General features: G+C 38.3%; 2 protein-coding genes across 2 annotated transcripts in view; one reads left to right on the forward strand and one right to left on the reverse strand.

Moving 5' to 3' along the window:
- Positions 1-5725, forward strand: part of LTN1 (listerin E3 ubiquitin protein ligase 1) — a 31276-nt gene extending 25551 nt beyond the window's left edge. The window contains exons 25-30 of the mRNA XM_063347116.1: positions 67-253; positions 699-870; positions 1996-2216; positions 2707-2901; positions 3636-3803; positions 4634-5725. Coding sequence (XP_063203186.1) covers positions 67-253; positions 699-870; positions 1996-2216; positions 2707-2901; positions 3636-3803; positions 4634-4696 — 1006 coding nt within the window. The 3' untranslated portion in view covers positions 4697-5725. The remainder of the gene's footprint in view (positions 1-66; positions 254-698; positions 871-1995; positions 2217-2706; positions 2902-3635; positions 3804-4633) is intronic.
- N6AMT1 (N-6 adenine-specific DNA methyltransferase 1) lies at positions 4622-13521 on the reverse strand. The gene is made up of 7 exons (XM_063347128.1): positions 13328-13521; positions 11852-11941; positions 11124-11214; positions 10161-10244; positions 9353-9494; positions 7726-8322; positions 4622-4718 (listed from the first exon to the last, which is right to left on the reverse strand). Exons 1-6 carry the CDS (start codon positions 13471-13473, stop codon positions 8216-8218), a joined length of 660 nt encoding a protein of 219 aa, XP_063203198.1. The 5' UTR covers positions 13474-13521; the 3' UTR covers positions 4622-4718; positions 7726-8215.
- Between the last annotated feature and the right edge of the window lie 693 nt (positions 13522-14214).

Genomic DNA, 14214 nt, shown 5'->3' on the forward strand with positions numbered 1-14214 from the left:
ATATAAATGCAGTTAATGCTCTGCTCGAGATTTGAGTTTACTATGCCAGATAATATTTTTCCATAGGTCACCTCCAGCGGCTCTTATGTCTGTCCTGGCCACTCAAGAACTCTTGCTAGAAAACATCCTGGAATGCATTCCAGTTGGAGAATTTGCAGTTATTCAGCCCCTGAGTGATGAGTTCTGCCTTGTTCTAGGTTATCTTCTTACTTGGAAGTTAACATTAGCTTTCTTCAAAGCTGCTTCTTCTCAGGTATATGTTCAGAGTCTTTTCCTTTTAATGCAATTTTTTAACGTGCTTATTTGGTTTGAATCTTCAAGTTTCATCCAGCATTTTTATTCTTTCAATTGTGTATCTTCCTACCTCTTTTTTTTTGTGAAATTAGTGGAATTCTGAAAGCATCAACAGACTTAGGTTTCTGCACTGCGATAGTTAAGGGTAGTAATATTAGAGTAATAAAGAGTTAAGATTTGTTAATAGATGATGCTTTCTGGCATTTTCAAACAAGCTTGCTACATTTTATGATCTTATAATTGTTGAAAATGGTGCAGAGAACTAAATCACTCTTATAAATGCTCATTCTGAATGTCTTGCTTTTACTCCCTATAGAAATGTATTATTTACAGAGTAAGCTATATCTTCAAGTCTCATCTGTATTTTCTGGTTTGGTTGGTTTGTTTGTTTTTAACACTATCAGCTGCGAGTTCTCTACTCTCAATACCTGAGAAGAACTAAAAGCTTGAATAAACTGCTTTATCACTTGTTCAGGCTCATGCCTGAAAACCCTGTTATTTCTGGGCCAACTTCAGAAGTTCCAAATAAGGACACAAAAACCTTCTTTACTGAAGAGCTTCATTTAGATGTTAAAGGTAAGTAAAATTTTATTTGTGCATTTGAGAGAGTTTTGATATTGCCGAAGTTTAAATACTCTTTTCTATTTAAAAATACATATTTAGAAAAATCTTATCTATAAAAAAGATATACACAAATACATACATATGTTTAAAAAAACTGTTGGCTAACACTCCCCATTTTAACCTTAACCAAAGTTGAAAAATTAGAAAAATCAAGAAAAAAACCCCAAACCAGGAAATGCTTAGATTATTCACTTAGGGCAGAAATAATACATTGCTACTATCTAAGTCCTGAATGTATGTAAAGATTTCAAAATACTAAAAATGTGATTTATTCTGGAACTTTTCCATTTCTTATATATTTTTTTTTAATGCTAAATGGGATTTATATTTTTTCTTCTATTTTAATGCATAAATGAAACGAATAAAAGTATTTTAATATATATTCTTCTATACGCTTGAGACATTAAATTATTTGTTGCTTTCGTCATGCTGTTCAGAAGACCGAGATTAATCAACCATGGTGAGAGAAAATAGGCTGCTTTTTCTTAGCCGAGAAACGTGAAAAAGAGAATTAGTTTTGAAAGTTACTTCATTGAGATTGTTATTTTATGTATGTGTATAGATGTAAGCAAAGATACTGAGTTTTCATTTCTAAATTTTTTGCTTGAACATCACTGTATGTTGCAGAAGAATTTATCTGGATGACAGTAAGAAGGAATTACTAACATGACATCCCAAGAGAAAGATTACCCTTATCTTTTTATGCACTTCTGTAGAACGCTGCAAACCTGAGATGTGCTCCAAACATCTTATTGTTTGTTCACTCCAAAGTGAGCATTTTGTCATTTCTAGAATTATAGTTAATCTTGATTTCTGGTAGTCCACCTAGAGTTCATCTCTAAATTAGAAGATGCAGTTCCAGTTGTGAAGTGTCAGCCTAAGAAACAAAGAAACCAGACTGATGGAGAAAGGCAGAGTCAAACAAGCACTAATTGTAGTACGTATAGAAGGAGCATGTACGTGAAATTCCAGTTACCACAGTTACGCTGGTATCCAAGTTTTTGTATGTGGTGTGGCAGAAGCAGCATTTGTGCCTTATTTGTTAGAGTATTTCAACATCCTTTCTTTCCCTCCCAGGGACAGGAGCCCTGTCCTCCCAGATTCCGCACTTGGCCTGCTCTGTGTACCATATAACGCTGAAAGACTTGCCAGCCATGGTCAGGCTTTGGTGGAATAGTTGTGAGAAACGTGTCTTCAATGTTGTAGATAAATTTACAAGCAAATATGTCAGCAGCGTGCTTTCTTCACAGGAAATATCTGCTGTTCAGAATAGCACACAGTTGTTTAATGGCATAACGGTTAGTAAGACTTTTTGTCCTTTTTTTGATTTACTTAATTTTTTGCAAACATTTTTAAGAAATGTTACTTCTCAGAACCAGACTATATTACAGTGTTTTCTATGATTGCATTTTTTTTGTTCTAAATGACTGATGAAAACACAATTTAGCTTGGTATCAATATATTAAGTTGATGTTTATTAATATTCTATTTGGAAAAAAATAGAAAAGAGTGGGTTTTATGATGTTGGAGGAGTTCAGGTAAGTGGAAGATACTGCTATCAATATACTTCTTGGTTTATTAAAAAAATGTAATCAGGAGTTTGAAAAGTGGCTGGTAATTTCTTTTTGGTTTGACAAGATATGAGAGGATTTTTATTTTCTTTGAGAAAAGTGTGTTCCTGGTCTAAGAAAATTATTTAATGTGTGTAGTAACGTATTTATGTATAAGAAGACTACAGATGGTGTGTGTATCTCTGGAATTTTTTTAATAGGTGCATTTTTTTCATAGGTAAAAGCTCGGTCTGCTGCACGGGAAGTCATTGCTACCTATTCAGTTGATGATATATTTATTGAACTAATAATACAGCTTCCATCAAATTACCCACTGGGATCCATAACGGTTGAGAGTGGAAAGAGGGTTGGTGTGGCTGTACAGCAATGGCGCAACTGGATGCTACAGTTAAGCACATATCTTACACATCAGGTGAGTTTAGAGGAAGCCCATCGGTTTGAAAACTTAAGAGCCCTGATAATAGAAAAATACTCCTAGTAATGTAATATTATTTAGATCCGTATAAGGGATCTCAAAAGACTTTATAGAATTGGTCACTCTTGCTATCTGCTTTTCTCCAGATGCTAAAACAGAGAGGTAAAATTATCAGCCTAATAAGTCCTGTTAAATCCATATCCAAAGTTGAAAATTTAGACCTCTTAAGCCACTGGCCAGTGTTTGCCCCATGTGGCAATGCCATCTGTCCTGGTTTAAAGACAGCATCTATCATTCATTTTAGTGGCCAGCCCAGCCCAAACCACCACAGTCATCTTAAGTATACTTTGGGGGGGGGGGGGTGAGGGGAACCCAACGGAAAAAAAACGCCAACAGAAAACCCAGTACATGAAATCCTCTAAAAGATTGGTAGTTGATGAAGTTGCATCATCTATGGTTAGAACAAAACAAAACAGCGATCGAAAATTTCAAAATCCCCTTGTAAGTGTTCCTAAGTGCATTCTTTTCATTGTGATGAATGCTTGCATGTCTATAGATTAGACCATCATCTGTATTTCATGTGTTGGCTTTATGAATTTCTCACTGCATATATTGCATATAATTTCAGATTATAAAGCCTTCAGGCTTTGTTTCCTTCATGTGTTTAGGAATAACGGTAAGAATATTCTGAAGGAATTCTACAGCATTAACAGCTCTCTTCTCTCCGTTAGAATGGAAGTATAATGGAAGGCTTGTCGTTGTGGAAAAATAACGTGGATAAACGTTTTGAGGGCATTGAAGATTGCATGATCTGTTTTTCAGTCATTCATGGCTCCAACTATTCTCTTCCTAAAAAAGCTTGCAGAACATGCAAGAAAAAGTTTCATTCAGCTTGCTTGGTAAGTACCTAGACTAAATGTTTTTAAGTAGGCAAAATATCCATTTATAGTTTGAACCAGGAACTTCTATTGTAATACCATCAATTCTGTGTTATGTCAATGGAGTATCTGGGATTAACTGAACTCATAGATTATTTGTATGGATTTTGTACTAAACTGTAAGGACATGTAATGAGAGAGGGGTTGCTAAACTTCACAGATAATGAACTATCCCTTTCATGTTCAGTAACACATAAGCCATTACATCCACATAGAGTGTAGCAACAGCAGCTTGTTGTTACCAGCTCAGATATGGGAATAGAGAAGGTTAAATTTCAATTTATGCAGCGTGCTCTTTAGTAAACCATGCTGATCTGGGTAATTAACATTTAGCTCTAGCCAAGTCATGACAGGCATCAGTTGCACGGTTACAGAGTATACTGGAACAGGTTGGCATCTGTATGGCTATACCATGGAGGAGTTATTGCTGCTTTAAAAACAGTAGCTTTTTAGTCTAAAATGAGACTGGATGAGAATTCCTGTGTGTCAGGGTTTTTTTTATTTAATATTGTGTGTGTGTAATATTCGTATGTGTGTAATATGTGTGTATATATGTAATATGTATGCATATACATATGTGTACATACAGATACATACATATATATACACGTGCATACACACAAGTGGAAGTGTTTTGGTGTTTTTTTACTGTTTCTTCTTAGTTTTTTTTTTAAAGTGTAGTTAATGTTTTGATAGTTATATTCATTGGCAAATGATATTACTGGACATAAAGCACTGTTATTGATATTCACCTTGCGTTCGTATATTAAACAGCTGTCTTTCTCTTTCAGTACAAATGGTTCACATCCAGCAACAAATCCACCTGTCCACTCTGTCGAGAGACGTTTTTCTGAAATAAAACGGTCTGTCTTCTTTCTGTGAACAAAGTAATAAATGAAGAGGAGGCAATAAACTGTATGTTGAAAGAAGCTAACTACTTGGAAATACTGTCAGTTACTTTAAGTTCTTGACTAGTGGGATATGACACATAGTTACCTCTGGACTGTTTTTTGTAAGTTTGAAAATTATTCTTTGATATAAAGAAATCTATAAGAATAATTTATTTTAATTTGTATATTTTCAAGGTATCGAGATATGTTAAAAATTCAGAAATAATGTAGAGTTAAATCTGAAAAGTGGTGTTTAAGCCACAGCATAGTTGAGTAAAACCTCTTATTTTAGGTATATTCTAATGTGGTGTTATGCACTTAACCCAGATCATGCCTCTTAATATAACAGGTGAATTTAACATAGGTGGTATAAAGACTTGATTTTATTTTTTTTTTATTATAATACATTCATAGTAGTTCCTCTTATGGACGGGGTTAAAAAGGATGTTGTTGCTGTTAGACATTAAGGCATAGAACTAACGTGATAACCTTCTGTTAAAGCAGAAATTTTTTAACATAGCATGCTGTAAACTAAGGTGTTTATAAACTGAGCTTTCACCTTTAACAGTCTTGTTTTCCCAAAAAAACTCAGCCATCCAGCACCCTAAAAACTCAGAAGCCCAAGTAAGTAGAGTACAATCGTTCCTGCATGACTATGAAAAACACTACCTCTTTATTGACGATTGGCTTTTAAAGAGAAGGCATACGCACTGATCAATTCTTGTTTTCATTATTGCAGTTAATGCCTTCATTAGCTGGCAAATTAACCATCACTGAATGTATACTGTAATTCCACTGTCCCATAAAGATAAGGACTCTTGAGTGGATGTGACAGGTGTATCAGAATTTAATATTGTCTTCAACTATACATTTATTCATGCTTTTTTTTCCTAACAGCAGTAACATACTAATATATTCTAACTTGGATGGTATTTGTGGTGGATTTATTTGAAAAGTTAATAAACAGGGAGGAATAAATGAATTTCGTCAGTCTCTGCAGTCTCTGGATTGCTGTCTTTCCCATGTGTGATAAACTTTCCAAAATTAATAGTATAAATTTTCAGATGCTAAGTTTATAGTGTGGTCAACTGTCTGTACCTCAAGAGCTGCTTATTTTAGATTCTGTGTGTTTTCTCAAAGTTAGTCCTTTTTGAGGTGACAGCTCGAGAAATAATTTTTAGACGTTGATAACTTAAGTCTATATTTTTAACAGGTAACACTGGGCTTCCAGCAGAGAAATTTCTTGACATTTTTTGAGAAAGAAAATGGACAGGTTTTAAAACTGATATTGAAAAGGTCTAACCGAAAACACAGATCAAGGAGCAAGCTGTACTGTTTTTATAGTTACTTAAACTCCAGGACTGTCTCCGTTGCATCACTTTGTCTCAGACAAGACTGGTTATTCTAAATGACTTCTTTGCAAGTTAAATAACTGATTTGAAGGCCAGTCGTGGTTAACCAAGTATTGCTTGAAAAGCGCCATCTTAAACTCTACCTCTACTTGCAAATTGTCTACTAGGTGCAGCCTTCAGCAGAGCTTTTGTCTTGGTTCTGCTAGAACAAAGAAGCACAGGCACTCGCCAAGCAGTGCTATGTCTTTTGACACTGGTACTTGGTGACAGAGCAGTGCCTGGGAGAGCAGAATTTTTGCTTTCTTCTTGTTAAGTTTGACACTGCATAGAAAGCCTGTATCTGCCGTGTAGCTTATTCTCGTGTGCACTGAATGCAGGAATATGCTTCCCAAAACTCTCCAGGAAGTGTTGCGTTCTTTTGTCTCCTAGGAGAAGGGAATAGGCGTGCCCTGGCAAAAGCATTGCCAAGTGTACTTGCAGACCTCTGTGTAGACAGAGCAAATTCTAAAATTAAAAAAAAAAAAGTTACCTGGCCTGTCACTTGTTTCCCAGTCTGACAGGAGCATAACAGTAGTCAGTTCTTACAGAATTCACCCATGTCCTTACTTGGATTGCAGTTTGGCAAGTGCTTCCACTAAAGCTGCAGCAGACAGCAAGACTGTGGAGCTAGAACTGACTTAGGATTTATTAAAGTGAACACATAGTTCCTTGTTCAAATATCCAGTTGTTAGGTAGTCCAGTGCAATCGTTTTTTGTTGAAAGCGTGTTATGTTTTATTACGCTTTCTGTTCTGATTTTCATTATTCTGTCCTTAATAATTTAAAACCACGTGTGCTGATAAGCATGGTGATCTACTGTGCCAGATCTTTTTATCTTTGATTACCTCTTTTAAAACTAATTCTTTAGCTGTAACTAAAAGCTAGACAGATTAACTAAAACTTCCTTTTGTTAAACCTGTAGTCTGATTCTATTGCATGTTTTGACTACATCTTAAAGTTGTGTTTTGCTCAGCAACCTAACTTTGTTAGCCAAAGAGGTTAGCAACACAAAATGTCTAGAGCTGTATAAGGATGACAGTGTTTTGGTTCATACAAACAGTCCTACTGCTATAATTATAACCTCAAAAACCATGATTCTACATAAAAGCAAAATCACTAAGCGTAAAACCTCCTCTTCTTACAGTTTTGTAAGGGAGAACTGAACGAACAAAAAAAAAGCACAGCTTAGCATACCATTAAGTCAAAAAGGTTCTAGAAGTAGGAAGCAGTCAAACTGAAATAGGCAGTTGTGAAGCTGCAAGAACAAAACTATGCTTAAATTCTTCAGTGGAAAACTGTGGAAACATCTTATCTCACAGATGGCCACGAAGTTTCCTCTTGGTTTCCTACCTTTGACATTCCTTAGACAAGTTATTCAGAAGGCAAGAATCAACAAAGTCCTGAGTCTAGCCTCACTTTGGTCCAATGAAATGCATTTCTTTTTTTAGACTCAGTAGTTTCAACTACTAGCATTTTTTGTATATAGTATAAATGTTGAGTAACATCCTTAACATGACCGACTCTTCCCTCTAAACCCTCCTCTTGTGTGTTTGTGTTCACATTCACGTTTATCTACGTAAAACCAAACTGACAGAAAACTTACCGAAGGGGATGCATTAGCTGTGCTTGAATTGTTGAATTGAATTGCAGCGTTGCTCCTCAGTGGTCTTCAAAGCGAGTAACACTGATTCCAAGTATTCATTTAAACCCAGCATAAGTATAACTAGTTATTAAAACAGGAAGAATTTTATCAAGTACATTGTTTTAATAAGACACAGTGACAAATATACAGGTACCTATTTACAGAGGAAAAAGTCCTTAGTGCTTCAGTGCAAATGCAGCAGGGTAGGGTATTTCACAGTTCCCCCACAACTGTCCTTTCGATAGCCAGAGGACAGTCGTACCTCTGACAGCAGATAATAGCTGGTTAACATCCAGAATAAAAATATAGAGTCTTGATGAGTTTCACTGCAGGAATCAGGAAGTGAGGATACACCTTAAGAGGTGAAAATCCTGGCTTAAAAATTGATCTGACAACTTGAGCACTTTATGTTCAACTTTCTGCAAGCCATCTGGAAGCTTAAGAGCAGTCATCAAGACTTCCTAAATTTGAGGACAGTAAGCATCTCTTGTCCTGCTTGCCGTGAAAGTAGTCGTGTGCCTTCTAAGCCCCATTTCTTCATTGTTTCCAGAATTTCATCTGTAATTGAAAGTGCAGTGTTACGACCAAGTTTATATAGAAATAGCACTATAAATGCCAGCGCTCATATATTTGCCAAACATAAGCTGTAAAGCAAAGATTATAAAATGTGTCCCCTTACTCTTTCAGACAGCAACTTTTATGCAAAGTCGTGCACCAAGAACAAAGTTTACAATTTACTAACTGAAGTTCTGCGTTTTGGTATTACTAATACCAATGAACAACTCAATTATGAAGTTAATTTGTAGGAGAAACTGAAATTCATAGCACCTTCTCCTAAAAGCTAATCAGTTGTGAAAGAGTAATCTTCCCCCTTGAAATTAGCCATTAAGCAATTAGAAGGAGCAAGTCTGAATCTCTTCCCTACACATGTCAAAAATAAAAGACATCAGATTTCTAACTAAAGGCTTTTTCATTTTAAGTTTACAACGCCATTCTCCTTCATGAGAAAGGGCTGGCCTGGCTTCATTACTTAATTCAGCAGATTTACAGTCACCTTTCAGACTTGGAACTGAAGTCTTGCAGAGCTGCTGGGCTCAGCACCTACACATTACCATTTTCCAAACTAGCTTAGGGAGTTCTCAGTTTTTGTAAATTTGCTTATGTTTTTGGTCTAGCTCACCATACACTGCATGCCCAAGGCATGAATTCAGAAAAAGGATTCCAAGAGGCATCAGGTTATGTAAAGTCCATCTGTAGGTTACACACCCACCCAAACTTGAAAGATGAGAAGCACAAGTCTGCAGAGATGCCACAATTTGTATAAAGCATGCAGATACACTCTAGCCATCTATAGCATTTCTATGACCTAGACCACGACAATGACCTAGAACACTTCTATGAATTTCAATACACACTGTCAGTCTTCAGTCAGTTGCTATCGCCACGTTAGATTCAACTGTTACTATGTACTACTTTTTCTTGTTTACTGAAGTCTTACAACCTAGAGAATATTGCTGTAATCAACACTTTGATTAATACAGTGTTAAATCTAGTTTGGCACATTTAAGAGTCCAAGGAAAGTGATCACCTGGATTATTTTCTTTAATTGTGACCAAGTAGAATAATCCTCCTCGTGAAAGTAGGTCTGGTACTAATGGAAAAACTCTATCCATTACTTCTCTGCCCTTTTTGCCACCAGCCCAGGATGCCTCTATTCCATGGCTTCCCACCTAGGACAAATGAAAGCAAAGATTGTCTTAACACAGAATGACAGAAGTGTCAGTGATACTTAGAAGGGAAGCATCACCATAATCTCTAGCTGTAGGTGTCTGCCATTAGACATCTGACAACTTTGATCCAGCAGATTAGTTTATGCAGCAATTATTTTAAGACTACTTCCTACACGATGAACCTACTACTTTTATTCAAGTTCTATTCTTAAACTGAATTGAAAGAGCTACACTTTGTCACATACTTTGTATGTATTTTCTTGTAAATGTTTTATGAGCTTGTTTGCCAAGTGGAAGGTGGCCAGAAAACCCTTTTTAAGTGTTCATGAGTCAAATTCTGAGAGTAGGAGTCTGCAGAAGCAGAGGATATTTATTTGCAGGGAACAAACGCATTTTCCATTGAAAGTCTTCTATAAGAATACTTTAGCATGCCTAAGAGAGTCTTCCATGGTTTATACTTGATGGAGAAACTATGCATTGAGTAGCAGCAGCTAGCAATCCTCATTCCCATGTTGTCTTTATAAGCGACTCTAGTAAATCATTTTCACTAAAACAGCGCTGGTCCTACAACATCCTGCAGTTTTCATACCAGAGCTGATTTGATTTGCCATTTCTTCTCTCACAGAAGAAATACCTTTTTTATTGTGTATTTTGATTTTTTCCTACCTCTTCAGAAGGTGTTACCACATACGGTGGATTAAATAGCAGTAGATCAACCTTCCCATTTAATCTTGGAGAGAGTCCTTTGACCTATAGATAAAGTTGATGATTCTTTTGTTATTTTTTTTTGGAAACATAAAGAATGCAAACATTTTGTAAAAATACATAGTGCTGGATATTCTGAGCATTTCAGCCGACTCAGAAACGCTAAACTTTACTTTCTATGTGCAAGAGAAGCATCAAGAAGAAGTACCCGTGCATAGCAAAACAATTTCAATAGTCTTAAGACTATGTTATGTATGGGATGTAAAAGAACAAGAGACACAAAGGTAGTACTTTCTTCTTGCTCAGTTCAGAATTCAAGTTAGATATAAAAGAATTTTGAATAAATTCATCGGTTAACATTTGTTACACAAAATGACCAATCTGTGACAACTGCAGTTCAGTTCTCTCAGTTGTTCATACATTTTAGATCATGTTTATTGTTGCCTGTCTTCATCATTTATAAACATATACATTCAGGATATTTTAAACTAGTATCTTGCTAAAGAAATGTGAAACTTAAGCTTTTCTCCATATCAGATTTTCTAAGAAACAAAAAGAAACAACATACACAGTTCCTAATTAAACTGTAAAGAGTTGAGAACCAAGAACTGCATAGCATTAGAGGAAGGGCTATGATAATGTCAGGTCACCAAAGAGTTCTTTGTGCAGCCTTTTCCAAACTATATCTATTTTTTTAAATTAATTCAATGAATATTTAAAGCTTAAATTTGAATTTTAAACCTTGAGTTGTTTGTTTTTCCCTTCTTTCAGAAACACTTTGGCATTATGTTGTTTTCTTTTTTTTATCTGTGCTTATTACAAGCATGTTTGTTCTAGACTTTATGGTTACTTTTCAGTATTTCTAATAAGTATTAAAAAGTTACAAAAACTATAAAGAAGATATTATTGAAATATGTATCTTACCAGGTCAGTAATGACTGGCTGAAGGTGAACATTGTTAAGCAGAGCTGTCTCCAGCGTACAGTAAGCTGCCGTCGGGTTGATATCTGTGCATCTAAAAGCAAAGCATTATGAAGTGCAAGTTACTGGTTACTGTATGTGGAAGTTTAACTCTATGAACCACATGCTAATTTATGTACGCGCAATGAAAATGTCCTTTCCAGCATCCTTTACTTTCCAAGTAAATAGCAAAAAATAGACAGTAAAATACACACAACATATCAGCAACTAAACCAGTTAACACTGCACTGGCAGTTTTTAATGACCATCTGAAAGCTGAAGTATAGGATTTCTTTTTCAATGCTAGCTCTGCATAAATATATCTGCATACAAGTCTCTAATAAAATTCAGTTACTGCAAATACCCAGGTAACTGATGTTATGTCATGTGACCACAGTAAGACTAGTCAGTGGTTAAATTCAATTCAACCCAGCAAACACAAATGTAAGCTTAGCAATTTGTCTAAAAAGTGGGAAAATGGAATTTAGTCGCATGACTACTTAATTGTTACAGAACCTGAAGTAAATAGTTTAGGCTCTGTTTGCTCTGATTTCTGTAGATATCTGTAGAATTGAGCTAATATTTCTTTGTGAAAAGAATAGTTTCTTTAAATGTGAAAATAAAAAGTATATATGTGAGGGCTAATTATTCTTCATTATTGCATGCAATAATTTAAGTGGTATTAGACTTACATGTACAGCGCATTGGATCCAATAATGGAAGAAGCTAGAAATGTTGAAACCACACCAGATCCAGATCCTATTTCAAGGCAGATCTCAATTCTAAAGAGAGAAAACTCCAGCTGACTTTTATTTGTAACATACAAGACCACCTGCAACAGATGCAGAATTAGTCAAGACAGTGTTACGAAATTGCTGCCAAAGCACCCTTCTCCCAAGCAGGCTGAAATACTTGCTGATCATATGGCCTTTAAAGACCACACAACATCCTGTGTTTTGTAATGCCTCACAGGGCTACTAGTGACCATACAGACAATTCCTGGTTACCACAAGCCACTCTGGGAAACATGTATGTTTCCCCTGTGCCTAACACTAAAGTTTCCATTAACTGCACAATCTCAATAGTACAGGCTATACTTCTACAGCATTTATTACACATTTATTGCTGCAAGACTGAACTCCAACAGAAATTATGGAAGAATATCTGAAGATATTCAAAACCCGCCTGGACGCGTTCCTGTCCAGCTTGGCTCCAGGTGAACCTGCTTTGGCTGAGGGGTTGGACTAGATGATCTCCGAAGGTCCCTTCCAATCCCTACCATTCTGTGATTCTGGGATCACCGTGAAGCCACACAACAAAAGCAGGCCTCAAATGCAGAATACCTCAGGTGAGTTTCAGCCAGCTCTGGACAAACAGCAGTGGCAGGCAATTTTAAAATAATCACTTAAAAGCTTAACTCCCTGGGTGATTTCTATAGCATTTATAGTTATGTAGACATACTTCAGCAACAGGACAAGAGGAAATGGCCTCAAGTTGCGCCAGGGGAGGTTTAGATTAGATATTAGGAAAACATTTTTACACTGAAAGGGTTATCAAGCATTGGAACAGGCTGCCCAGGGAAGTGGTGGAATTGTCATCCCTGGAGGTACACAAAAGATGGGCTGACGTACTGCTTAGCGATATGGTTTAGTGATGGTTTTTGTCAGTGTTAGGTTGATGGTTGGACTTGATGATCTGAAAGGTCCGTTCCAATCTGAACAATTATATGATTCAGCCGTGGAGATGACCGCCACTGACACTGGGCAGCGACCTCAGCAGCTACGCAACTCCTACAGCTTCTTCTGGGTTGACACATGGACATTTTTAACCACATTGAAATACTTGCTGCTGCCGCCCCTAGTGAAAAAAGCAGCCCACCGCGCAGCTGCTCGTAAAATTACTCTCCAACCTACGGCCTACGAGCAGAGGCCGACGCCGCTCTGAGGAGAGGCCGGGGGGGACGGCGCTCAGGGGGGCACCGCTTCCCCCCGGACCCTGACACCCATCAGCAGCCCGGGGGCCCTGCCCCACAGGAAGAAGCGGCCGTGGGGCTGGACGCCGCTTCCTCAGCGTGTAGCAACCCCGGCCCCGAGGGACGGGGGCGTGTCCCTCCCCCCTCACCCTCGCGGGGAGCCGTTAGCGCCGCTCCCGACGGCCGCCGCGCCTACCCAGCCTCCCTCAGGCGGACCGCGTCCCGCTCCAGCGCGTCCAGCAGCAGGAAAGTGTCCTCGGCCGGCTCGTACACATCCCCGAAGGGCCCCTCCGCCCCGAGGTGGTCGTACCGCGGGGTAGGAAGCCCGGGAGCCGCCGCCATCTCCTCACACACACGGCGCCCGCCCGCCCCCGGGCGCGCACGCGCGGGCACGCCCATCCGGCCGGGCTCTGAGCGGAAGCGCCGCGTTGGGCTCCGCCCCTAGCGCGAGTCTAACGGCCCCTCAACGGCTGAGGAGGGCGGTTTGTCCTCGTTATCGGCGAAATTCAAGCGTTAACTTCCAGTGAAAACTGCCGTCTTCAGTGGAATCCCAACATCAGGTTTCATCGTACTGAGTCTATTGATCCAACATTAAAAATCTTTGCTAAGTCAGTGCAAGCATACATAGCCATCCCCACAGGAGGTGACCTGGCTCTAGCTGAAGGCTGATGGGAAAGGGACCTGCTACTCTCGCTAATTATTTTGCATGCACTTCCCCGATTAATTGCTTTCCATCGTGAGAAGTACCACCTCCGCACAAGTTAGCAGGAAGCCAAACAAAAGAATCATAGAACGATAGAATGGTTTGGGTTGAAAGGGACCTTAAAGATCATCTTGTGCCACCCCCCCTGCCGTGGGCAGGGACACCTCCCACTAGACCAGGCTGCTCAAAGCCCCATCCAGCCTGGCCTTGAACACCTCCAGGGATGGGGCATCCACAACTTCCCTGGGCAACATGTTCCAGTGTCTCACCACCCTCACAGGAAAGAATTTCTTCCTAATATCCAATCTAAATCTCCCCTCTTTCAGTTTGAAACTGTTACCCCTTGTCCTATTGCTACACTCCCTGATAAAGAGTCCCTC

Source organism: Chroicocephalus ridibundus, chromosome 1 (genome assembly GCF_963924245.1).
Source record: "Chroicocephalus ridibundus chromosome 1, bChrRid1.1, whole genome shotgun sequence".
NCBI lineage: Eukaryota > Metazoa > Chordata > Aves > Charadriiformes > Laridae > Chroicocephalus > Chroicocephalus ridibundus.